The sequence below is a fragment of the Macaca mulatta genome, chromosome 12, assembly GCF_049350105.2.
Source record: "Macaca mulatta isolate MMU2019108-1 chromosome 12, T2T-MMU8v2.0, whole genome shotgun sequence".
In the NCBI taxonomy this organism is placed as follows: Eukaryota; Metazoa; Chordata; class Mammalia; order Primates; family Cercopithecidae; genus Macaca; species Macaca mulatta.
Window position 1 is genome coordinate 143,638,155 of NC_133417.1, and position 21,741 is coordinate 143,659,895.

At 47.0% G+C, this 21,741-nt stretch overlaps 1 protein-coding gene across 6 annotated transcripts in view; it reads left to right on the plus strand.

Moving 5' to 3' along the window:
• Window positions 1-14,374, plus strand: part of TRAF3IP1 (TRAF3 interacting protein 1) — an 82,162-nt gene extending 67,788 nt beyond the window's left edge. For 5 of the 6 annotated variants that reach the window (XM_077958010.1, XM_015111482.3, XM_002799101.4 and 2 more), the window contains 2 exons: window positions 10,493-10,713; window positions 12,209-14,374. In XM_077958010.1, the coding sequence (XP_077814136.1) occupies window positions 10,493-10,713; window positions 12,209-12,374 (387 nt within the window). In that variant the 3' untranslated portion in view covers window positions 12,375-14,374. Of the gene's footprint in view, window positions 1-10,492; window positions 10,714-12,151 lie in introns of all 6 variants that reach the window. The other variant, XM_077958011.1, reaches the window with a different exon arrangement.
• The last annotated feature ends 7,367 nt before the right edge of the window (window positions 14,375-21,741 follow it).

Sequence of the window (21,741 nt, forward strand, 5' to 3'; positions counted from 1 at the left end):
GCTGGGCATGATGGCTCATGCCTGCAATCCCAATGCTTTGAGATCTAAGGAGGAGGATCACTTGAGGCCGGGAGTTCAAGACCAGTCTGGGCAACATAGCAAAACCTTGTCTCTGCAAAAGTAAAAAATTAAAAAAAATTAGCCAGGCATGGTGGTGCACACCTGTATCCCAGCTACTTGGGAGGCTGAGATAGAAGGATTATTAAGCTTAGAAGTTCAAGCCTGCAGTGAGCTGTGATTGTACCACTGCACTCCAGCCTGGGTGACAGAACAAGACTCTGTCTCAAAAAATTGGTCGGGTCCGGTGGCTCATGCTTGTAATCCCAGCACTTTGTGGGGGCTGAGGTGGGTGGATCACTTGAGGTCAGGAGTTCAAGACTAGCCTGGCCAACATGGTGAAACCACATCTCTACAAAAAATACAAAAATTAGGCTGGCATGATGACACGTGCCTGTAATCCCAGCTACTCGAGAGGCTGAGGCAGGAGAATCACTTGAACTGGGGAGGTGGAGGTTGCAGTGAGCTGAGATTGCACCACTGCACTCCATCCTTGGCACTCCAGCCTGAGGGACAGAGGGAGACTCCATCTGTAAAAAAAAAAAAAGTATGTGTTTGCAGATTGTTTTGCTTGTGTGTTCAAGGGATCCAACTTGACCTGCATTCGAGATGAACGTATGGTTTATGAAGAAGTTTGGTGATGGAATATTTCTGGAAGAACAGGATGCTTAGAATAATTATTCTGTCATTCTGTGCTTTTCTTTTATAAATTGAATGCAGGTATTCCTCCGTTTATGAAGAACACAACCTTTTTTTTTTTTTTTTTGAGACAGAGTCCTGCTCTGTTGCCCAGGCTTAAGTGCAGTGGCATGATCTCAGCTCACTACATCCTCGACCTCCTGGGCTCAAGGGATCTTGGCTCACTGTAACCTCGGCGTCCCGGGCTCAAGCAATCTTCCCACCTCAGCCTCCTAGGCAGCTGGGACCACGAACATGCACCACTATGCCTTGCTAATTTTTTGTAGAGACGGAGTTTCACCATGTTGCCCAGGCTGGTTTCAAACTCCTGGGCTCAAGCCATCTGCCTGCCTTGGCCTCCCAAAGTGCTGGCATTACAGCGTGAGCCACTGCGCCCAGGCTAGAAAACAAACTTTTGACAGGTTGCATATAAATCAATTCCTGGGGTCATGAGAGACTGTGTTATTTGAAGCAAATACATACTTTTTTGATTTATTGCCCACCCCCCACCCTACAATTAATCAGGCTTTTGTTTATTGGGTTTGCTTAATGTCAGGTAGAGCTCTGCTCAGGAGTGTGGCTGACCAGTCACATCCAGCAGCGGGGCAGGGCAAGGGTCGGAGGCCTCCACCCCCATGTGCCCTGGATCCTGCTTCCGAGAGGGACTTCTGGCAGCATCTAAAGACCAGACTTTTAAGACATTCTTTTTTTTTACATTTTATTTTATTTTAGATTTGGGGGTATATGGGCATGCTTGTTAATGGGTAGGGATTTGGCTTGTGGTGTACCCATGACCCAGTGGTGAATACTGCACCCAGCGGGTAATTTTTCAGCCCTCCCCCTCCCAACCCTCCCCCATTTTGGAGTACTCAGTGTCTATTATTTCCATCTTCATTTTTAAAAAATTTTAAGATATTTTAAAAATAATACTTTTGGCTGGGCACGATGACTCACACCTGTAATCCCAGCACTCTGGGAGGCCAAGGTGGGTGGATCACTTGAGGTCAGGAGTTTGAGACCAGCCTGACCAACATGGTGAAACCCCATCTCTACTAAAAATACAGAAATTAGCCGGATGTGGTGGCGTACACCTGTAATCTCAGCTACTTGGGAGGCTGAGGCAGAAGAATCTCTTGAACCTGGGAGGTGGAGGTTACACTGAGCTGAGATTGTGCCACTCCACTCCACTCCAGCCTGTGCGACAGAGTGAGACTCTGTCTCAAATTTTTTTATTATTTTAATTATTAATTATTCATATTAATTATTAATATTCAAATTATTATTATTATTATTGGAGGATTGCAGTTGAAATTCAAATAAATCTCTAAGGTCAATAATTTGTATTTATATGACTTATAATCAATAACTATAAATTTAAAAATCACCAGAAGTGCAAATGCCCGTGTTTCTGGGGACAAGTGTGTGTGTGGTAAAATGTAAATAAAATAGTAAGTCCCAGAAGTAACTGTTCCCCTGAGAAAGCTTGGAAGCATTTTCTGAAAAGTGTGTGCGTATGTGAGCACCTGAAGTGGCCCAAGGCTGAGATGCCTTTGCCAGAGGCCTTCCTGCCAGAAGGCAGCTGAGCAAACAGTCTCCAGCCTGCAGGAAAAGGGAGGCCAGCCAGGTAGGAGGCAGGAGGGGACAAGAGGGGTGACTTCGTGTCCCCTTGAAACACACATGGGCTGCCACCTCTCTGTTTGCCTAACCTGGAGAAACTACCTATAGACACTGGATCCACGGCAAGGGTGCCACAAAAAGGTGCCGTGGGTGGTTCTGCAGTGTTCACGGCAGACTTCCTCTGCGCTCAGGATCACCAGCCTTTCAGCAGAGAAAAGAACTTAGAGATGAATTTCATAGCTGTGGGTTATTTATATCCTTAAAATGGAGATGGAGAAGGAAGTGTGTCGATGAGGAAGGTAAATTACGTTTTAATGAAAGAACTTGCCTGGACATGACAGCTTGTTAGGTGGTGCTGATAATATCTATAAATCCTTGTTTCATTGTGCACTAAAGTATTCCAAACATGCCTGGCTAAGAATCTTTCATAACCAACAAGTTGACAGGAGGTAAAATAACTATATCAGTGCACAGGAAAAAGCACCCATGCTTCGTCCTGGGGGGACTTGCAACTTGCTTCTTTCTGCGGAATAAATTTACGATAATGGTTAACATCTATTTGAGGGCTTACTATGTGTGAAGCACTGAATTGCTTACTTTATATTATCCCATTTAATCTTACCTGAAGGATAAATATTATTATTTCCATTTTATTGTGAGGAAGCTGAGGTACAGAGAGGTCATTCCAAGGTCATAAAGTTAGGAGGTGGTGAGGCTGGGTTGGCACCAGGCCCTGGAACCACAAGGCACTGACTGCGGGTCCTGTTGCCCTTGAGTCCTCCTATGGTCTTGGTGGTTTTAGGTCATATTTTGTGTAATGACAGATTTTCTTTTTTTTTCTTTTCTTTTTTGAGAAAAAAGGGTTTCGCTTTGTTGCCCAGGCTGGAGTACAGTGGCACAGTCTTGGCTTACTGCAACCTCCTCCTCCTGGGCTCAGGCAATACTCCCTGCTTAGCCTCCTCAGTAGCTGGGACTACAGGTATGCGCCACCACACCTGGGTAATTTTTGCATTTTTTGTAGAGGCACGGTTTCACCATGTTGGCCAGGCTGGTCTCAAATTTCTGGCCTCAGGTGATCTGCCCACCTCAGCCTCCCAAATTGCTGGGATTACTGTCATGAGCCAACACGCCCAGCCATGACAGATTTTCAATATTTTTTTCTTTTTTTTTTTTTTTTTTTTTTTTTTTTTTTGAGACGGAGTCTCGCTCTGTCGCCCAGGCTGGAGTGCAGTGGCCGGATCTCAGCTCACTGCAAGCTCCGCCTCCCGGGTTCACGCCATTCTCCTGCCTCAGCCTCCCGAGTAGCTGGGACTACAGGCGCCCGCCACCGCGCCCGGCTAGTTTTTTGTATTTTTTAGTAGAGACGGGGTTTCACCGTGTTAGCCAGGATGGTCTCGATCTCCTGACCTCGTGATCCGCCCGTCTCGGCCTCCCAAAGTGCTGGGATTACAGGCGTGAGCCACCGCGCCCGGCGAATATTTTTTTCTTTCTGTTTCCAAAACTTAAGCATATTGTGTATGACTGATTCCTGTGTGGGGGTAGTAGATCCTCAAACTACTACTGGATTAAAAGTCTTTAAAAACAAAGTTGTTTTTATCTGGAAAATTGTTGATATATCTACATGAGCAACATATAACTCGAGGTCTGTCATCAGAGAGGTGAGTTTTTAAAGCAAATAATCACTGCTTGATGCATTCACCTTGCCCCTGCTGTGTTAAATGAAAGCTTGAAAATTGCCAGAAGTTTGGTGTTTTGCAGCAATGTATTCCAGTGCCTTTATGATAATAGTAAAAGTTTGTCCTGACTATCACAATTCCAGTCCAAGTGTATTTATTTTAAAGTCTTAATCTCTTAAAAATAAAATTATAAGCTTTAAGATGAGTGTTCCAAATTCTGCTTGATCCTGTGCAATAGAAATATGAGGAGTTTGGCCAGATTACTTCTTAGTGTCTTTTTCTACATTGTAACTCTCCAATTTTGTAAGATATTTGTTTGTATTAGTCTCCTACCCTAAGTTCTATACCCTAAACATTTTTGTATTAGAGTTAACACGATGCCAAATGCACAGGAATTACTTAATAGTCATTATGAGTGAGTTTTAATAGAAGTTTAAATTGTTAACTAAGTCAATGAGACATTTGCTTATTTGTGTATAATAAAGAAATATATTTTTCTCTTGGGAAGTAGTTTATTAGTTTATTGAATTCATTTCAGTCATTTAGCATCTTAATTCAAAGGCATTTTTATATAGCCTTTTAAAAAATTAAACCTTTTGATATAACCATAGATTTCTATGCAGTTATTAGAAATAATAGACGCCCAGGTGTGGTGGCACATACCTGTAGCCCCAGCTACTTTGGGAGGCTGAGGCAGGAGAATCGCTTGAGCCCAGGAGTTTGCGTTCAGCCTGAGCAACACAATGAAACCCTGTAAAGAAAAAATAGTAGAAAAAGAAATAGTAGAGATATACTGTATGCCTTTTGCCCATTTTCCCCCAGTGATAACATCTTGCAGAACTATAGTACATTGTCAACCAGGATATTGACAATGAAACAGGATCCAGAACATTTTTATCACCTCAAAGATCCCTCTTATTGCCTTTTTATAGCCACGCCCTCTTTCCCTACCTTGAACTCTTCCTTCACCCCCGGCTACCACCATCAGTTCTCCATTTCTATAACTTTGTCTTTCAAGAATCTTGTGTAAAAGGAATCCTACAGCATGTAACATCTTGGGATTCACTTTTCTCATTCATAATCCTCTGAGGGCCATCCAGGTTATCCCATGGATTAGCAGTCTGTTCCTTTTTTTTTTTTTTTTTTTGAGACGGAGTTTTGCTCTTGTTGCCCAGGCTGGAGTACAGTGGCATGATCTCAGCTCACTGCAACCCCTCCGCCCCCCCACCCCAGGTTCAAGGGATTCTCCTGCCTCAGCCTCCCAAATAGCTGGGATTATAGTCATGCGCCACCATGCCCGGCTAATTTTGTATTTTTAGTAGAGATGGGGTTTCTCCACGTTGGTCAGGCTGGTCTTGAACTCCTGACCTCAGGTGATCCGCCTGCCTCAGCCTCCCAAAGTGCTGGGGTTACAGGCATAAGCCATCGTGCCTGGCCAGTCTGTTCCTTTTTATGGGTAGATAGTTTTCCCTGGTATGGATGCACCACAGTTTAGTTAACCAATTACCTGTTGAAGGACACGGGAGTTGTTTCCAGTTTGTGGTTACTTTTCTATATATGTTATATACAGGTTTTTCTATGAACATGAATTTTCATTTGTTTGGATAAGTGCCCAGGAGTACAGTTGCTGGGTGATGCTGTAGTTGCATGTTTAGTATTTTTTTAGTATTGTTATACTTTTAAGTTCTAGGGTACATGTGCACAATGTGCAGGTTTGTTACATATGTATACATGTGCCATGTTGGTGTGCTGCACCCATTAACTCATCATTTACATTAGGTATATCTCCTAATGCTATCCCTCCCCACTTCCCCCACCCCACAACAGGCCCCGGTGTGTGATGTTCCCCGCCCTGTGTCCAGGTGTTCTCATTGTTCAATTCCCACCTATGAGTGAGAACATGTGGTGTTTGGTTTTTTTGTCCTTGCAATAGTTTGCTGAGAATGATGGTTTCCAGCTTCATCCATGTCCCTACAAAGGACACGAGCTCATCGTTTTTTATGGCTGCATAGTATTCCATGGTATATATGTGCCACATTTTCTTAATCCAGTTTATCATTGACATTTGGGTTGGTTCCAAGTCTTTGAATAGTACCGCAATAAACATACGTGTGCGTGTGTCTTTATAGCTGCATGATTTATAATCCTTTGGGTATATACCCAGTAATGGGATGGCTGGGTCAAATGGTATTTCTAGTTCTAGATCCTTGAGGAGTCGCCACACTGTCTTCCACAATTGTTGAACTAGTTCACAGTCTCACCAACAGTGTAAAAGCGTTCTTATTTCTCCACATCCTCTCCAGCACCTGTTGTTTCCTGGCTTTTTAATGATCACCATTCTAACTGGTGTGAGATGGTATCTCATTGTGGTTTTGATTTGCATTTCTCTGATGGCCAGTCATGATGAGCTTTTTTTTTTTTTTGAGATGGAGTCTTGCACTGTTGCCCAGGCTGGAGTGCAATTGTGCCATCTCAGCTCACTGCAAGCTCCGCCTCCCGGGTTCACACCATTCTCCTGCCTCAGCCTCCCTAGTAGCTGGGACTACAGGCACTCGCCAGCACGCCCAGCTAATTTTTTGTATTTTTAGTAGAGATAGGGTTTCACTTTGTTAGCCAGGATGGTCTCGATCTTCTGACCTCGTGATCCATCCACCTCAGCCTCCCAAAGTGCTGGGATTACAGGTGTGAGCCACTGTGCCCAGCCGCCTGTTTAGTTTTATAGGAAACTGCCAAACTGTTTTCCAGAGTGGCCATATCTTTTTACGTTCCCATCAGCAATGTGTGATCCAGTTTCCCCTAAGCAGCATTTGGTGTTGTCACTGTTTTTTATTTTAGCCATTCTGACTGTTGTGTGGTGATGGCTCGTTGTGGTTTGAATTCGCATTTCCCTAATACTTAATGATTTCAAACGTATTTTCATCTGTTTGTTGGCCATCCTTATATCCTCTTCAGTGAAATATCTGTGTCTTTTGCCCGTTTTCTAATTGAATTATTTGCTTTCTTGCTGTTGTGTTTTAGGAGTTCTTTGCCTATTCTAGCTATCTGTCTTTATTGGATGTGTCATTTGCAGTTGTTTCGCTCATTCTGTGACTTACCTTTGCAGCTTCTTCACAGGGTCTTTTGCGGAGCAAACATTTGAAATCATGCTTTTGGTGTCAAGTCTTCGAACTCTTTGCCTAGTCCTAGATCCCAAAGACTTTTTCCTCCTGTGTTTTTTTATCTTAAAGTTTTATAGATTATATTTAAATCCATAGTTCATTTTGAGTTAATTTTTGTTTAAGATATGAGATTAGGGGCCGGGCGCGGTGGCTCAAGCCTGTAATCCCAGCACTTTGGGAGGCCGAGACGGGTGGATCACGAGGTCAGGAGATCGAGACCATCCTGGCTAACACAGTGAGACCCCGTCTCTGCTAAAAAATACAAAAAAAACTAGCCGGGCGAGGTGGCGGGCGCCTGTAGTCCCAGCTACTCGGGAGGCTGAGGCAGGAGAATGGCGTATACCCGGGAGGCGGAGCTTGCAGTGAGCTGAGATCCGGCCACTGCACTCCAGCCTGGGTGACAGAGCGAGACTCCGTCTCAAAAAAAAAAAAAAAAAGATATGAGATTAGGTCAAGGTCTTATTTGTTTGTTTGGCTTATGGAGGTCCACTTACCCCAGTGCCAAATGGTGCAAAACTCTCTCTGCCACTAAATTGTTTTTGTACCTTTGTCAAAGATTGCTTGGGCATATGGACATATTTGTATAGATCTACTTTTGGATTCTCTGTTCTGTTCATTTGATCTATGTCCCTCTGTCAACACTGCACTGTCTTGATTACTGTAATTGTTTAAAAAGACTTGAAAGCTGCGCGGTGGCTCATGCCTGTAATCCTACCACTTTGGGAGGCCGAGATGGGAGGATCGCCTGAGGTCAGGACTTCGACACTAGCTTGGCAAACATGGTGAAATCCCGTCTCTACTAAAAATACAAAAATTAGCTGGGCATACTGGTGTGTGCCTGTGATCCCAGCTACTTGGAAGGCTGAGGCAGGAGAATTGCTTTAATCTGGGAGGCAGAGGTTGCAGTGAGCCAAGATCACGCAACTGCACTCCAGCCTGGGCGAAAGAATGAGACTTAATTTAAAAAAAAAAAAAAAGCCTTGAAATTGGGTAGACTGGTTAGTTCTGTATTTATTCTTTTTTCTGAAAATGTTTTAGCTGTTGTAGTTCCTTTGCCTTTCCACATAAATTTTAGGATAATCTTGTCTATACAAAAAATTGACTGGAAGTTTGGTAGGATTTATATTAAATATGCCTATCAATTTGGGGAAAATTGATGTCTTTACTGTGTTGAGTCTTCCAATCTGTGGACAGACACAGTGTGTCTTCTCATTTATTTAAATTTCCTTTGATTTATTTCATCTGCATTTCATTTTCCGTTTCCAAGCCCCATACATGTTTTGTTAGATTTACAACTAAACATTGTCTTCTATTGAACAATTGCCAATGGCATTGTATTTTTAATTTCAGTGTTCATGTGTTCATTGCTCGTATATAGAAATATAGTTGATTTTCATATGCTCATCTTGTGTACTACAACCTTGCTGAACTCACTTATTAGTTGTATGAGTTTTACGTTTTATTTAAAGTTCCAATTATTTAGCACTTTCTGTGTGCCAGGCATTATGCTAAAGCTTTCTTGTACTTGTCCAAGCCAGTAAGTGGTAGAACTAGGATCTTGATACATAAATCATTTATCCACTTCATTAGTTCATTTCACAAATTCTTAAGCAGAGCTTATTTGAACCACAATGAATCTAGACCAAGATCCTGCCCTCCTGAGCCCACAGTCTGAAACTGGCAGAAGTAATACAAGTGATTATGTAGCTATGATATGTTCAAACTAAATAAGTAGATTTATTACAACTGAATGCATTTACTAGCTCATTCTGTAAGTGGGTGAGGCAAGGAAGGGCACCTTCGCTGGTCTGGAGTGGGGTGGGGGTGCCCAGAGAGGGCTTCCTAAAGAAACAGTGTTGCAGGGCATGATGGCTCACACCTGTAATCCCAGCACTTTGGGAGGCAAAGGCAGGAGGATCACTTGATCCCAGGAGTTTGAGAGCAGCCTGGGCAACATAGTGAGACCCTGGCTGTAAAGAAAGAAAGACAGATAGAAGAAAGAAAGGAAAGAAGGAGAAAGAACCCATGTTAATTTTCCCAAGCTTATTGATTCTTAACTCACTTCAATTTTTGACATTCAGGGATGTCTGTGATCAAAGCTCATATGAAGAGAATTCTAAATGTTGTTTGCCAAAGAACCCAAGCACTCCTGGCAGCTCTCGCCTCGCCTCTGTGGCCTCCTCACCTCCTTCACCTGCTGCTGTCTCAGCCTGGCCCCTTCCATCCGGCCCCTGAGCCCCGGACTCTGTGTCCTCCTCACCTCCTTCACCTGCTGCTGTCTCAGCCTGGCCCCTTCCATCCGGCCCCTGAGCCCCGGACTCTGTGTCCTCCTCACCTCCTTCACCTGCTGCTGTCTCAGCCTGGCCCCTTCCATCCGGCCCCTGAGCCCCGGACTCTGTGTCCTCCTCACCTCCTTCACCTGCTGCTGTCTCAGCCTGGCCCCTTCCATCCGGCCCCTGAGCCCCGGACTCTGTGTCCTCCTCACCTCCTTCACCTGCTGCTGTCTCAACCTGGCCCCTTCCATCCGGCCCCTGAGCCCCGGACTCTGTGGCCTCCTCACCTCCTTCACCTGCTGCTGTCTCAACCTGGCCCCTTCCATCCAGCCCCTGAGCCCCGGACTCTGGCCTCCCCAAGCGGCCAGCACAGTCACGTCTAAGTCGACCTGACCGTCTGCCTGCTGGGTGCCGCTGGGTGCCGCTGGGTGCCTGCTGGGTGCCTGCTGGGCGCCTGCTGGGTGCCGCTGGGTGCTGCTGGCGCTGGCCCCCCTGCACATTCTCCATGCCTTCCTTTCCATGGCACCAGTTTCTGCCTCTCCTTTGGGTTTCTTTCCCCATTCCTCCTGGCAGGCTGGGTTTTGGAGTCATTTGGGATGGAAGGTGGGCCATGTGAGGAGCTGTAGGGTCAGGCCCCCTCTCTGCCAGTCCATTTGGGAAAAATCCTCCATGTCACTAAGCTCTTGTAACAATAGCTACGAAAGTTGCTCGTTAGTTGGAAACTGAAATCTGCCTGTATAGAGATTTGCTCTCAGATGGATTTCCAGGTAAAGACAGATCCCCGTCCCCATTGAGCAGGGAAGGAGCGGTCCCTCCCTGGCAGTGCTGTGTCCTCTGATGGCACGCAGCACTTCAGGTTTATTCTGTCAGGTGGCATGGCTCTCCCTTTGCACGGGAGTGAGTGTCCCACAGCCAGCACTGTCCCTGCCTGCACCTTTCCTCCCACCCCCGTGGCCATGTGCCGAGTGAACCAGCCCTGTTCTGCCTTCAGACTGAGGAGGCGTGTTCCTCTTCCATGTCTCCCTGTCTGTAGGAGCGATCTCTCTTTGAGTCGGCGTGGAAGAAGGAGAAGGACATCGTTTCCAAGGAGATAGAGAAGCTCCGCACGTCCATCCAGACCCTGTGCAAGAGTGCACTTCCCCTGGGGAAGATCATGGACTACATCCAGGAAGACGTGGATGCCATGCAGAATGAGCTGCAGCTGTGGCACAGCGAGAACAGGCAGCACGCCGAGGCCCTGCAGCAGGAGCAGAGGTTGGGGGTAGCAGGGGGGTAGTAATGGGGGGGGGGTGCCCTGCAGCAGGAGGAGAGGTGGGGGGTAGTAATGGGGGGTGCCCTGCAGCAGGAGGAGAGGTGGGGGATAGTAATGAGGGGGTGCCCTGCAGCAGGAGGAGAGGTGGGGGGTAGTAATGGGGAGGGTGCCCTGCAACAGGAGCAGAGGTGGGGGGTAGCAGGAGGGTAATGGGGAGGGGGCCTTGCAGCAGGAGCAGAGGTGGGGGATAGTAATGAGGGAGTGCCCTGCAGCAGGAGCAGAGGTGGGGGGTAGCAGGAGGGTAATGGGGAGGGGGCCTTGCAGCAGGAGCAGGGGTGGGGGGTAGCAGGAGGGTAATGGGGAGGGTGCCCTGCAACAGGAGCAGGGGTGGGGGGTAGCAGGAGGGTAATGGGGAGGGGGCCCTGCAGCAGGAGCAGAGGTGGGGGATAGTAATGAGGGAGTGCCCTGCAGCAGGAGCATGGGTTGGGGGTAGCGAGAGGGTAATGGGGAGGGGGCCTTGCAGCAGGAGCAGGGGTGGGGTTAGCAGAGGCAGGGAGTAGTGGGGAGGGGGCACTGCAGCAGGAGCACAGGTAGGGGGTAGCAGAGTCGGGCGAATAATGGGGAGGGGCCCTGCAGTAGGAGCAGAGGTTTAGGGGTAGGAGGAGGGTAATGGGGAGGGGCCCAGCAGCAGGAGCAGGGGTCGGGGGTAGCAGGAGGGTATGGGGAGGGGGCCCTGCAGCAGGAGCAGGGGTGGGGGGTAGCAGAGGCAGGGAGTAATGGGGAGAGGGCCCTGCAGCAGGAACAGGTTGAGGGGTAGGAGGAGGGTAATGGGGAGGGGGCCCAGCAGCAGGAACAGGGGTCGGGGGGAGCAGGAGGGTAATGGGGAGGGGGCACTGCAGCAGGAGCAGGGGTGGGGGGTAGCAGAGGCAGGGAGTAATGGGGAGGGGGCCCTGCAGCAGGAACAGGTTGAGGGGTAGGAGGAGGGTAATGGAGAGGGGGCCCAGCAGCAGGAGCACAGGTGGGGGGTAGCAGTTGGGAGAGTAATGGGGAGGGGGTCCTGCAGCAGGAACAGGTTGGGGGGTAGCAGGCGGGTAGTAATGGGGAGGCCCTGCAGCAGGAGCAGAGGTTGGGGGTAGCGGAGGGGGGAGTAATGGGGAGGGGGCCCTGCAGCAGGAGCACAGGTAGGGGGTAGTAGAGGGGAGGTCCCCAAAGTCGATAGGGACTTTGCAGCATACCTCCTTGTCCCAGAGGCTGTTCTGTATATAATTTAAGGGCTTCAAGCTTATCATTGAAGAAATATTAACTGCTGCTTTTATAAATCTCATGTTTGACTTCACTTTTGGTTGTGGCAAGGGTTGTGAAAATAAGAAATAAATTTTATCCTTTTCTTTGGATGAGATGAATAATTTACTTCTGTTGTCTTTCAATGTCTTAATTAAGAAGCCAACACACAATGAGATGAGAGAGTGACGAGCCGCTGGTTTTCTTCTCCCTCAGTATCACAGACTGTGCCGTGGAGCCCTTAAAGGCTGAGCTCGCGGAGCTGGAGCAGCTGATCAAAGACCAGCAAGACAAGATCTGCGCTGTGAAGGCCAACATCCTCAAGAATGAAGAAAAAATCCAGAAAATGGTGTATAGTATCAATTTGACTTCGAGAAGGTGAACACTCAAAAGTTTCAGAGATGAAAAGTCACCTCAGTTTAAAAGCAAAAAGGAAGATAGAAAATCGTTACTCTTTTAAGTTCCAGTTTGCTAAGAAAATGAACAGTTTACAATGTTGTTATCCAGCTAATTTTCAGAGCTTTAAAACTGTAAGCATGTTAAGTGTATTAAAAAAACCATGTTTTCTTACCTCCTTCCAGATGGAATACTGGCTAGTTATAAATAGCGCTTCCAAACACCTCTGTGAAAGGTTTTTTGAAAGCCTGTTCTTTGTGTTTCTGCTGTAGCCTGTTTAGTTCTGTACCAGAACTCTCCAGCAGGTAAGTGGTGTGGCCGTACCGAGGGAACAGTAGTCCTTTATTTTGGTTTAGTGGAAAGACTCTCAGAGGTCCATGCAGAATGAAGGATGACTGTTTACTTTCTGATAGGCACTTGATAAGTAGAATGAGGCCTGAAAATGAATAAATTATATTTTTAGTTAATTTCCATTTGAAAGGGCTAATCTCAGCCTGTCTCCATATAAGGTACCTATCTACTGGATTGTTTTCATTTTTGTTTTTTGACCTCTTTGTAATTGCATGTACTTCTCTATGTAATTTTCTTCTTGATCTCTACTATCTTTTGCTTGTGTTTCCAGTCCTTGAAGTTCATAAATTTAAAAAGGAGATTTCAGGATGGCCTTTACGGACATTGTCTGGATATGAAATTGTCTTGGGCTACATCCTCACTTTCTTCAGCATTTTACCCTGGCTTTCCTCAGGCAGAGGCTAGCACAGCTACCCTTGAGTCCTTGTTCTCCTTAAGAGGGTCTTGCTCTGCGAGGCACTGGCATCATGCCTTTTCCTTTGCATGGGTGTGTACACCTGAGAGACAGGTAGCTTAGGAAAAATGACATAAGGAAGACTTACAAGGCTGCACTGATTTATGATGTTTTTTGATGTTAGCCATTTTTTTGGAAATTGTTTTTTAATGCAAAGGTTTTTTAAAAAACATGGTTTATAGTTTTTCACTTACGTATACTATTGTAAATACGTAGCAGAGTCTTAAGTTATTGTATAAAACATTTCATTGTGTTTGAAGACATACTTATGGGTCTTAAGGTCTGGGTCCTAATACTTTTATTTTTAAATAGTGTGTTTATTATGTAAACTAAGGAGTGCCATTTAAAATGTGAGGATTGCCTGAAAAAGTTTTGTTTCTTTTTTTTTTTTTTGAGACGGAGTCTTACTCTGTCACCCAGGCTGGAGTGCAGTGGCGTGATCTCGGGTCACTGCAATCTCAGCCTCCCAAGTTCAAGTGATTCTCTTGCCTCAGCCTCCTGAGTAACCAGGACTACAGGCGCACGCCACCACGCCCGGCTAATTTTTGTATTTTTAGTAGAGATGGGGTTTCACCATGTTGGCCAGGATGGTCTTGATCTCCTGACCTCGTGATCCGCCCGCCTCAGCCTCCCAAAGTGCTGGGATTACAGGCGTGAGCCACAGCGCCCTGCCAGGTTTTGTTTCTTTAAGGATTAGCACAAATGGCACCGTTGGGTTTTTCTTCATACAATTTCCAAAATAAATTCTGTACTAAGGTTGTTATATGACTTTCTGAGCTGAGTAAGTTCAGGAGCAGATTATTAAGATCTGCCATTCTGAAACGTTGGTCTTTTTCTCCTTCCTATAGTGCACCATAAAATTCTGTTTGATCAGATTATACTGAATACATTTTGGGGGAGTGGAGGGACATTAGTTAAGTAGTCCTTCGTGTATTTATGATCTCTTTTCTACTGAATCAAATGACTTAGCCATGACCCTGAATGGACCTTGTTTCACTTCAAGTTAAGATGTCTGCCTTTTATGAATTTGTATATATGAATAGAATTTGGGGATTGCGAAAAATTGCATACATTGTATGTAAGTAAAATTTTTTATGAAGTAGTCTGTCAAATTGTATCATAAAGTTTATTTTTCTTTTATACATAAATCATTAAAAATAATCACATATTTTTTTCCATAAGTGTATGGATTGTGCAGTTCAATTCACACATGGAAAAATCATAAGCATTTAGATTTTTTATTTTCAAATGTGTGCATTTTGTTTTTCTCATGAGGAAAGTTCAGGGAAATATATCTTTTCATTCATATTATGACACATACCTCTTTTCAGTATAAAATGAAGTTTTATAAGATAGGTAAGCATTTACTGGAAATCGTAAGATCATTTGTGAAGTTTTAGAAGGTCTCTACACATGATTGTTACTGTATCTTATCCTAGACACCAGATCCTGATCTTATTTGAGAAATTTAAGTTTTCTCTTAATTTGAGAAAATACACAAATGGGATTATTAAGTATTTTTCTATACTTTGGTGTATAAGTTTTCAGGGAGTACTGGAGTCATACTTCCAGAATTTGAATTTAAAAGTTGAGCTGATGATAATTTATATTCAAAGGAAATGCATAATAAACCTTTGGAAGAAATAGTTCAAGACTAAAATGCAGCTTTCTACTTTGATATTCATCCTTATCTTTTTAATAATCAACTTTTAAAAACTGAAATCAATCAAGAAGAATGATGTCATTTGGTGATATGAAGTGTACTTAGGATTTGGGTGATACGGATTCTAGTCAGTGTATTGGCGAGTGCACCTCAACTATTCCAGTGCTGCTCTTCCGAGCTGCCCTGGACTCATGGGGTTTATCTTCTATTGGTCGGTGTGTACAGTGTCATGGCACACGAATGAGAGAAAAGATGGCCAGGGCCTTTGAGCAGCTTTTGGATCAGTAGCCAGTGTGAGGCAGCAGCAAGCAGGATAAGCAGCCTGTTTGAGCTTCTGCAGGAACCTGCTTCAGAAGGAGGCCACGCCCAAGCAGGATCAAGGCTCAGCATGTCACCACCAGGGAAGACACTAAACACCCAGACCTGGACTTGGCTCCCCCTTCTGGACTCTTCTTTCCACACCCAAAACGCAGAGAGTAAATAACCTTGTTCATGGCACCTCTACCACTGTGGGCTCCTCTGAGGGGCTCTCCAGCAAAGACTAACGTATCAAAGTAGAAGAAAGAAAAATTCTAAGTCAAGCATGAGCCAGCCTAAGTCGGAGGGGAAGGAATAGCTGTTCTCAGCCATTCTCAAATGTAACTACTTGCTGCATTTGGGCTCTGAGTTTAACTCTATCCTAGGATACACTTCATTAATAAAAACATTTTATATTTTTCTAAAAGGTGTTTCAATAAGTATGGTTTATGCAAGCTTTACATTGGGGCATTAGTAAAGCCCCCTAGTCAGAACCCCTTTTTGATTAGTATGTGTATTTTCGTAAAGGGAGATTGGGAGGGACTTTGATTTCTTTTAAATTCAGCGAGAGAAATTTAAATGACTTTTAAAGCTATAGAACTTGGCCGGGCATGGTGGCTCACACCTGTAATCCCAGCACTTTGGGAGGCCAAGGCAGGCAGATCACCTGAGGTCAGGAGTTCGAGACCAGCCTGGCCAACATGGTGAAACCCTGTCTCTACTAAAAATTAAAAAAAAAAAAAATTAGCCAGGCATGGTGGTGGGCGCCTGTAATCCCAGCTACTTGGGAGGCTGAGGCAGAAGAATTGCTTGAACCAGGGAGGCGGAGGTTGCAGTGAGCCGAGATTGTGCCACTGTACTCCAGCCTGTGTGAAAGAGTGAGACCCTGTCTAAAAAAAAAACACACAAAACTTCTTTTGGCCAGCCATGGTGGCTCATGTGTGCAATCCCAGTATTTTCAGAGGCCGAGACGTGAGACTCACTTGAGCCCAGGAGTTCGTGACAGCCCTGGCAACATAGTGAGTGAGGCCCCATCAAAACAAAAAAGCTGGGTGTGGTGATCCGCGCCTGTAGTCCTGGTTACTCCGGAGGCTGAGGTGGTAGGATCACTTGAGCCCAGCAGGTTGAGGCTGCGGTGAGTCACAGTCATGCCACTGCATGCCAGGCTGGGTGACAGAGCAAAATCCACTCTAAAATATTAATAATAATACATAAAACTTGTTTTTAAATCCATACATAGAGCTGAGTTCCAAATTGGTTATCAGTTTCTTAAACCAAGCAAATTGATCTTTCTGGTAAGAAAATGGAGTTCAAAAGAAAGTTAAAGTACACATATTACAAGAAGGTTGTGTTCTGGTCAGCCAGGGCAGGATCATATCCATGTCAATGACTGCAGTCAAATGTGTGTGTCCAGATTGGTGGGCATGTGGTGTTGGCCAAAGCACCGTGGAAACCTCTGGGTGTCTTCTGATGAAGCCGGGCACCCAGAGCCATGTGATTCTAGGAGATGCTTGTGACACGAGGGTGGGCTGGCCCTGCCCCACTGTGCACACAGATGGTCGGGTCTGATTTGTGTTCTCCAGCAGCCAGGCATGACACCCTGTGGATAGTGCTATGCGTAAGTTTTTAAAGAAAATTATCCTTACTGTCAATCATGTATCAATATCACCCTTAGTTGTGCCTGGTATTCATGTTGGCATAACTAATTCATATTCCTAAAGTATTCATTTCTTCTTATTTAAAGGGCTTTTAATGGAAAAGGTAATATATTAGCATGGATCCACAATCACAGTTAGCTGAAAGGGTCCTCACTTAGAAGTCCCCTCCTGCGGTCCCTGTCTGCCTTGCTTCTCCTTGCCCCTGTAGGCAGCCATTTGCGTTAGACTGTTGTACAAGCAGATATGAATATTTACTTTTATAACCCCCCAACATACAGTTTCACAAAAGGTCATAGTCTATACCCTGTTCTGAACCTTGGCTTTTTGGGTTTATGCAGTCTGTAGGGACCTCAGAGTGTCCACCCTAGACACCGTCCTCACTTCTCTCCAGGCTGCGTGGATCTCCCCCTGCAACTGCCTGGCCTCTCCTGCTGGCTCCCTGGTACTCAGTTGCATGGTTTCTAATCTTCCACCATTAAAAGCAATGCCGCCGCGAATGGCTTTGTCCTCCCATCATTTCTTATGTGTGGAGAGACCCAGAAGTGAGACTGCAGGGTGAAAGCACAGTGTGTCACCATACTGGTGGGTGTTGCCAGATGCTGTTTGTGGGATGGTTCCATGTTCCTGCACCAGAGAATAGTGGAAGTACCTTTTCCCCGCAGCCTTCCAGCAGCAGACGGCCACACGCAGAGACTTCCGCCGCTCAGGCGAGAAAGGATCTCAGCGTGGTTTTCATTTGCGCTTTCGCATTTTGACTGAGTTGTAGCCTCTCTTGATGTGTTTAAGGACCATGTGCTTGTTTGCTTTTCTGTTCTGTGAGCTGACTGTGCAGCAGCTCATTTGCCCTTTATTCTGTTGGACTCTTGGTTTTCCCTCCTGGATTTCTAGAAGCACTTCGTGTTTTGAGTTCATATTGTTCCCAGTTTGCCTTTTGACTGTGCTATAGCTTCCTTCCCCCAGTGCGATGCTGGACAAATACGGACAGTCCTTGTGATTTTTACAATTGGCCCGATGCTGCCAGGAATGATGGCGACGGCTCTTTTCTCACGTTGAAAACAGACTCTTCTGATCCTGGTTACAGAGAACCTCTAGCAGGAATAGATGTTGAATTGTTCTTGTCTGTTAAGGTGATGGCATTTTCTCTCCTTTGGCTTAGTAATGTGCTATCCTTGATTACCCAACATGAAAATATCCTGTGTTCATAGGTGAAGTCCTGTGTGCTCAGGCAGGCTGTTCCTCCGTCGTGCTGAGTGGTTCTGCCGCACATGCATGAGTCCAGTGTTTCTTGCTGCCCAGTGCTTGTTAGCCGGCAGGGGGGTTGGGGGCATAGTCTGTTCCTTGATTAACCCCAGTCTTAGGTGGACACCATGTCCCTGGGTCTTCGCTGTAGCTCTGGAACCAGCTTGCATTCCTGCCGCTCCCCCAGGAGTCGGGGTCTCCTATTCCTTCCCAGCTACAGGGATTCCCCCAGTGCCCTAAGGCGGACAGGCTTCTCACCTGCCCCTGCACCGACTTTTCTGTCCCATGGGGAGAAGATTCCAGCAGGAGTTCTGTGCCCTCCAGCAATGACTACTGTTGGAACCTTCTCCCCTATGGGACAGCAGACACCATTCAGGGGCAGGTGAGAAGCCCGTCAGCCTTAGGGCATGGGGGAATCCGCTGGAGCTGGGAAGGGAGTAGGACACAGGGCCCATAGGGAAGAAGGGTCTTTCTCAGGCGCGCACACATGGCAAGGGACACTTCAGACTTTCTCCAGTCTTTCCTGAGAGATTTTGTGGAAACAGCCTTGGGGAGGCAGCTGACCCCTGTTGAGGCCCCGGGGGCTTTGCGTTCTCTCTCCTGGAGCATACTTGTCCTGCCGCCACCCCACTGAGCTCTGCTCCCCAGGCTGGCCTGCACTCCCCACCCTCCTCTGGCCCCTGGCTATCTGTCCTTAGGATTGTCCAGCTGTTTTTCATCTGAAGAAATTCTAGCCAGGCACGGTGGCTCACGCCTGTAATCCCAGCACTTTGGGAGGCTGAGGTGGGCGGATCACCTGCGATCAGGAGTTCAAGACCAGCCCGACCAACATGGTGTAACCCCGTCTCTACTAAAAATATAAAAATTAGCCAGGTATGTTGGCACATGCCTGTAATCCCAGCTACTTGGGAGGCTGAGGAAGGAGAATCGCTTGAACCCAGGAGGTAGAGGTTGCAGTGAGCCGAGATCATGACACTACACTCCAGCCTGTGTGACAGAGTGAGACTCTGTCTCAAAAAAAAAAAAAAAAAAAAAAAAAAAGATAAAAGAAAATCCAGAGTGGAAATTCTGAAGCCTCTGCTTACTACTTCTGAAGGTGTTTCCTAGGTCTTAACCCAAACTGGGTTGAGAGGCCCTTCACACAGATTGACTTGGAAAGCCTGGCCCAAAGCGGCGTCTCACTCTTCACCCCGGCCTCTGTGTCTCGTTCATGGGTCATGTGCATTGTTTCTGAAGCACAAAGGAGGTTTATTATCAACGGTAAGTGGCAGATCTGCGTGGGGTTCAAGCTTGAACAGGAAGTAGCTGAGGCAAGAACCACAGTGAGTGCCCTGCAGAGCCCACAGCACAGGCCCTGACCGCCAGGCCTCCTGTCCCACCACTGGTTATGGCTAGACTCCTCCTCCCCTGCCCAGTTTTGTGGGTGGTGGGCGTAGCTTCAGGCCTTCTTTCACCTTTTGGACTTCATTCCTCTCCCCTGCCAAACCGCACCTCTGCAGGGTAAATTTTGCCCCTTCTTGAGGTGGTGTGGAAGAACACGGAGTGTGGGCTCAGGACCCCCTTCCTGTCAGGTGTGGATGTGTGATTTGGGGTGCTCCTTTTTATGTCTCCTTTGAGCCTCGGTCGTCCACTGATGGGTCATCTTAGCCACGGGGAGCACATGTGGCTCATGGGTGCCTGGTGAGTGTTGGTGTGTGGTGCGCTGGCGGCGTGTGCTGTCCCTCGTCTCAGCGGTTGGCTGGCAGGGCCTGGGGTCTCCTGCTCGGCTCCGACCCTTCAGGACCAGTTGCCCGTGGCCCCGTCTTGGTGGATGGTCTCACATCTCATCTCCTAGGCAGAGAAGCCAATGGCTGAAATGGGCCATAAAGACACAGTGATGTTCAGAAACGCCTCTGCCACGTTTGGGTAGCTTGCTATTAGCATGTTCCTGTGAGGGACGGAAACAGCAGTCTAAGCTGAGGTCACATGAGGAAAGCAGAGCCCAGGCCCCACCCCTGAGGACTGACGAACCTCAGGGATGGGCAAGTTTGTCTCGGCCTCAGCCTCTGGTGGGGTGGGGGGCTCAGGCCTGTGGGTCGGGGGCTTGGCCTCTTGGGAGGGGGTTGGGCCTCCTAGGTAGTGGCATTGGGATGAGAGAGGCGCCTGCTAGAAATTTGTGGTTTCAAAGCTGGGCATGTGACTCTTTAGAGCTAATGGGCCCTGACAGTTCTGGGAAGCATTTGTTTTATTTTCATAAAGTGCATAAAATCCTTCTGACTTGAGCAGCAAGAAATTGGCGGTGCTGCTGCAGATGCTTCCCCAGGCCGCCCACCGTCTGCCAGACCAACCGGTGAGGACAGGCGGGGCCGATGGCTGTGGGGAGAGGGTGCGTAGGGCCAGCTTCCCCTGCACCTTGGGCAGAGGGATAGCCCAAGGAGGAGGAGGAGGGAGAGGCTTCAGGTGAGGCAGTGAGGGACCCTCAACAGGACTAGACTCCCGAGAGGACTAGGCGGTGTCTGTGTCCGATTCTGATGTGGGGACCCAGTGGTGTGGACGCACAGTTGTGAAACTCCCAGACCCTTCTGTCTCCCTGTCCAGGGGACCTGGGGTGAGAGGGGCCCTGCCCTCCTGCAGCCCAGCCTAGGATGCTAGTGCTAAATACTTTTTGGGCTGCAGAACTTCCTTAAAAAGACAACAATTTCCAGAATCCACAAATGCAAAAAAAAATCAAAAATGGACACTTTGCTCCATTAAAAAGTGAAACTTTCTGTATTCCAAGCAAAAGTAAAAAACAAACAACACATTGGGATAAACTTGCAATATATTTTAAACTCTGTTTAAAGACGGACTTTTTAATAAGAAAAACAGTCCAATTGAACGATAGAGGAAAGGAATAAATAGGCAATCAAATAATCACAAAGCATGAGAAACCAATGTTTGACTTTGCCGTCAAGAGAGAAGGTGGCAGAGATGTGGGAATCCAGACTGGAAGAGGAGTTACCTGGGCTTCCCAGCAGGACAGGCACTGCCACGCCCTTGGCCTTGGCTGTTGGCTTAGGCAGGTAGCCTGACTCTGGCCTCCCTCTCCCACCTGCTTGGTTGGATCCAAGAGTGCTGGCCTCACCTTGTCATCAGAGCACATGCGCAGCACCAGGTGGAAAGCGTGAAGGGCAGCCCTCAGCACACAGCACACGGCGCGCTCCCGGCGGAGCCTGGCTCTGGTTCGTCTTTCGATTGCCAACAATTTAAAAATTGATAGTATTTGGAGTGGTTGAAGATGTGGGGTGTAAATTGTGCGAGACTTCTGGAGGGCGTTTTGGAAGTACTTCTCAAATTTAGAAATATTTTGCTGGCACAAGAAAAAGCTGGAGCAGGGACATGGCCCCCTGTCTTGAAATTACAGATCTGGGGTAGAGGGAGGGTTGAGGCTGTTCTCTGTGGCGCTGGAACCCATGGGTGGGAGACAAAGGGAGACTGACTTTGGCTCTGTGTAAGGAGGGAGTCTCCTTTCCAACAGGGTTCAAAGATGACAGGACAGCCCCTCATCTGGTAGATGGTGAGCTCCTCGTCACAGGAGGCATGCGAGCTGGCCGGATCTCCACGCCCCCATTGCACTTTCTACCAACTGCATCAACATGTCAGCCCCCAGGTAGGCTTCAGGCCTTGGCAGACATGACCTTTAGGAGCCCCCAGGCAGATGGAGCCTGGGCTG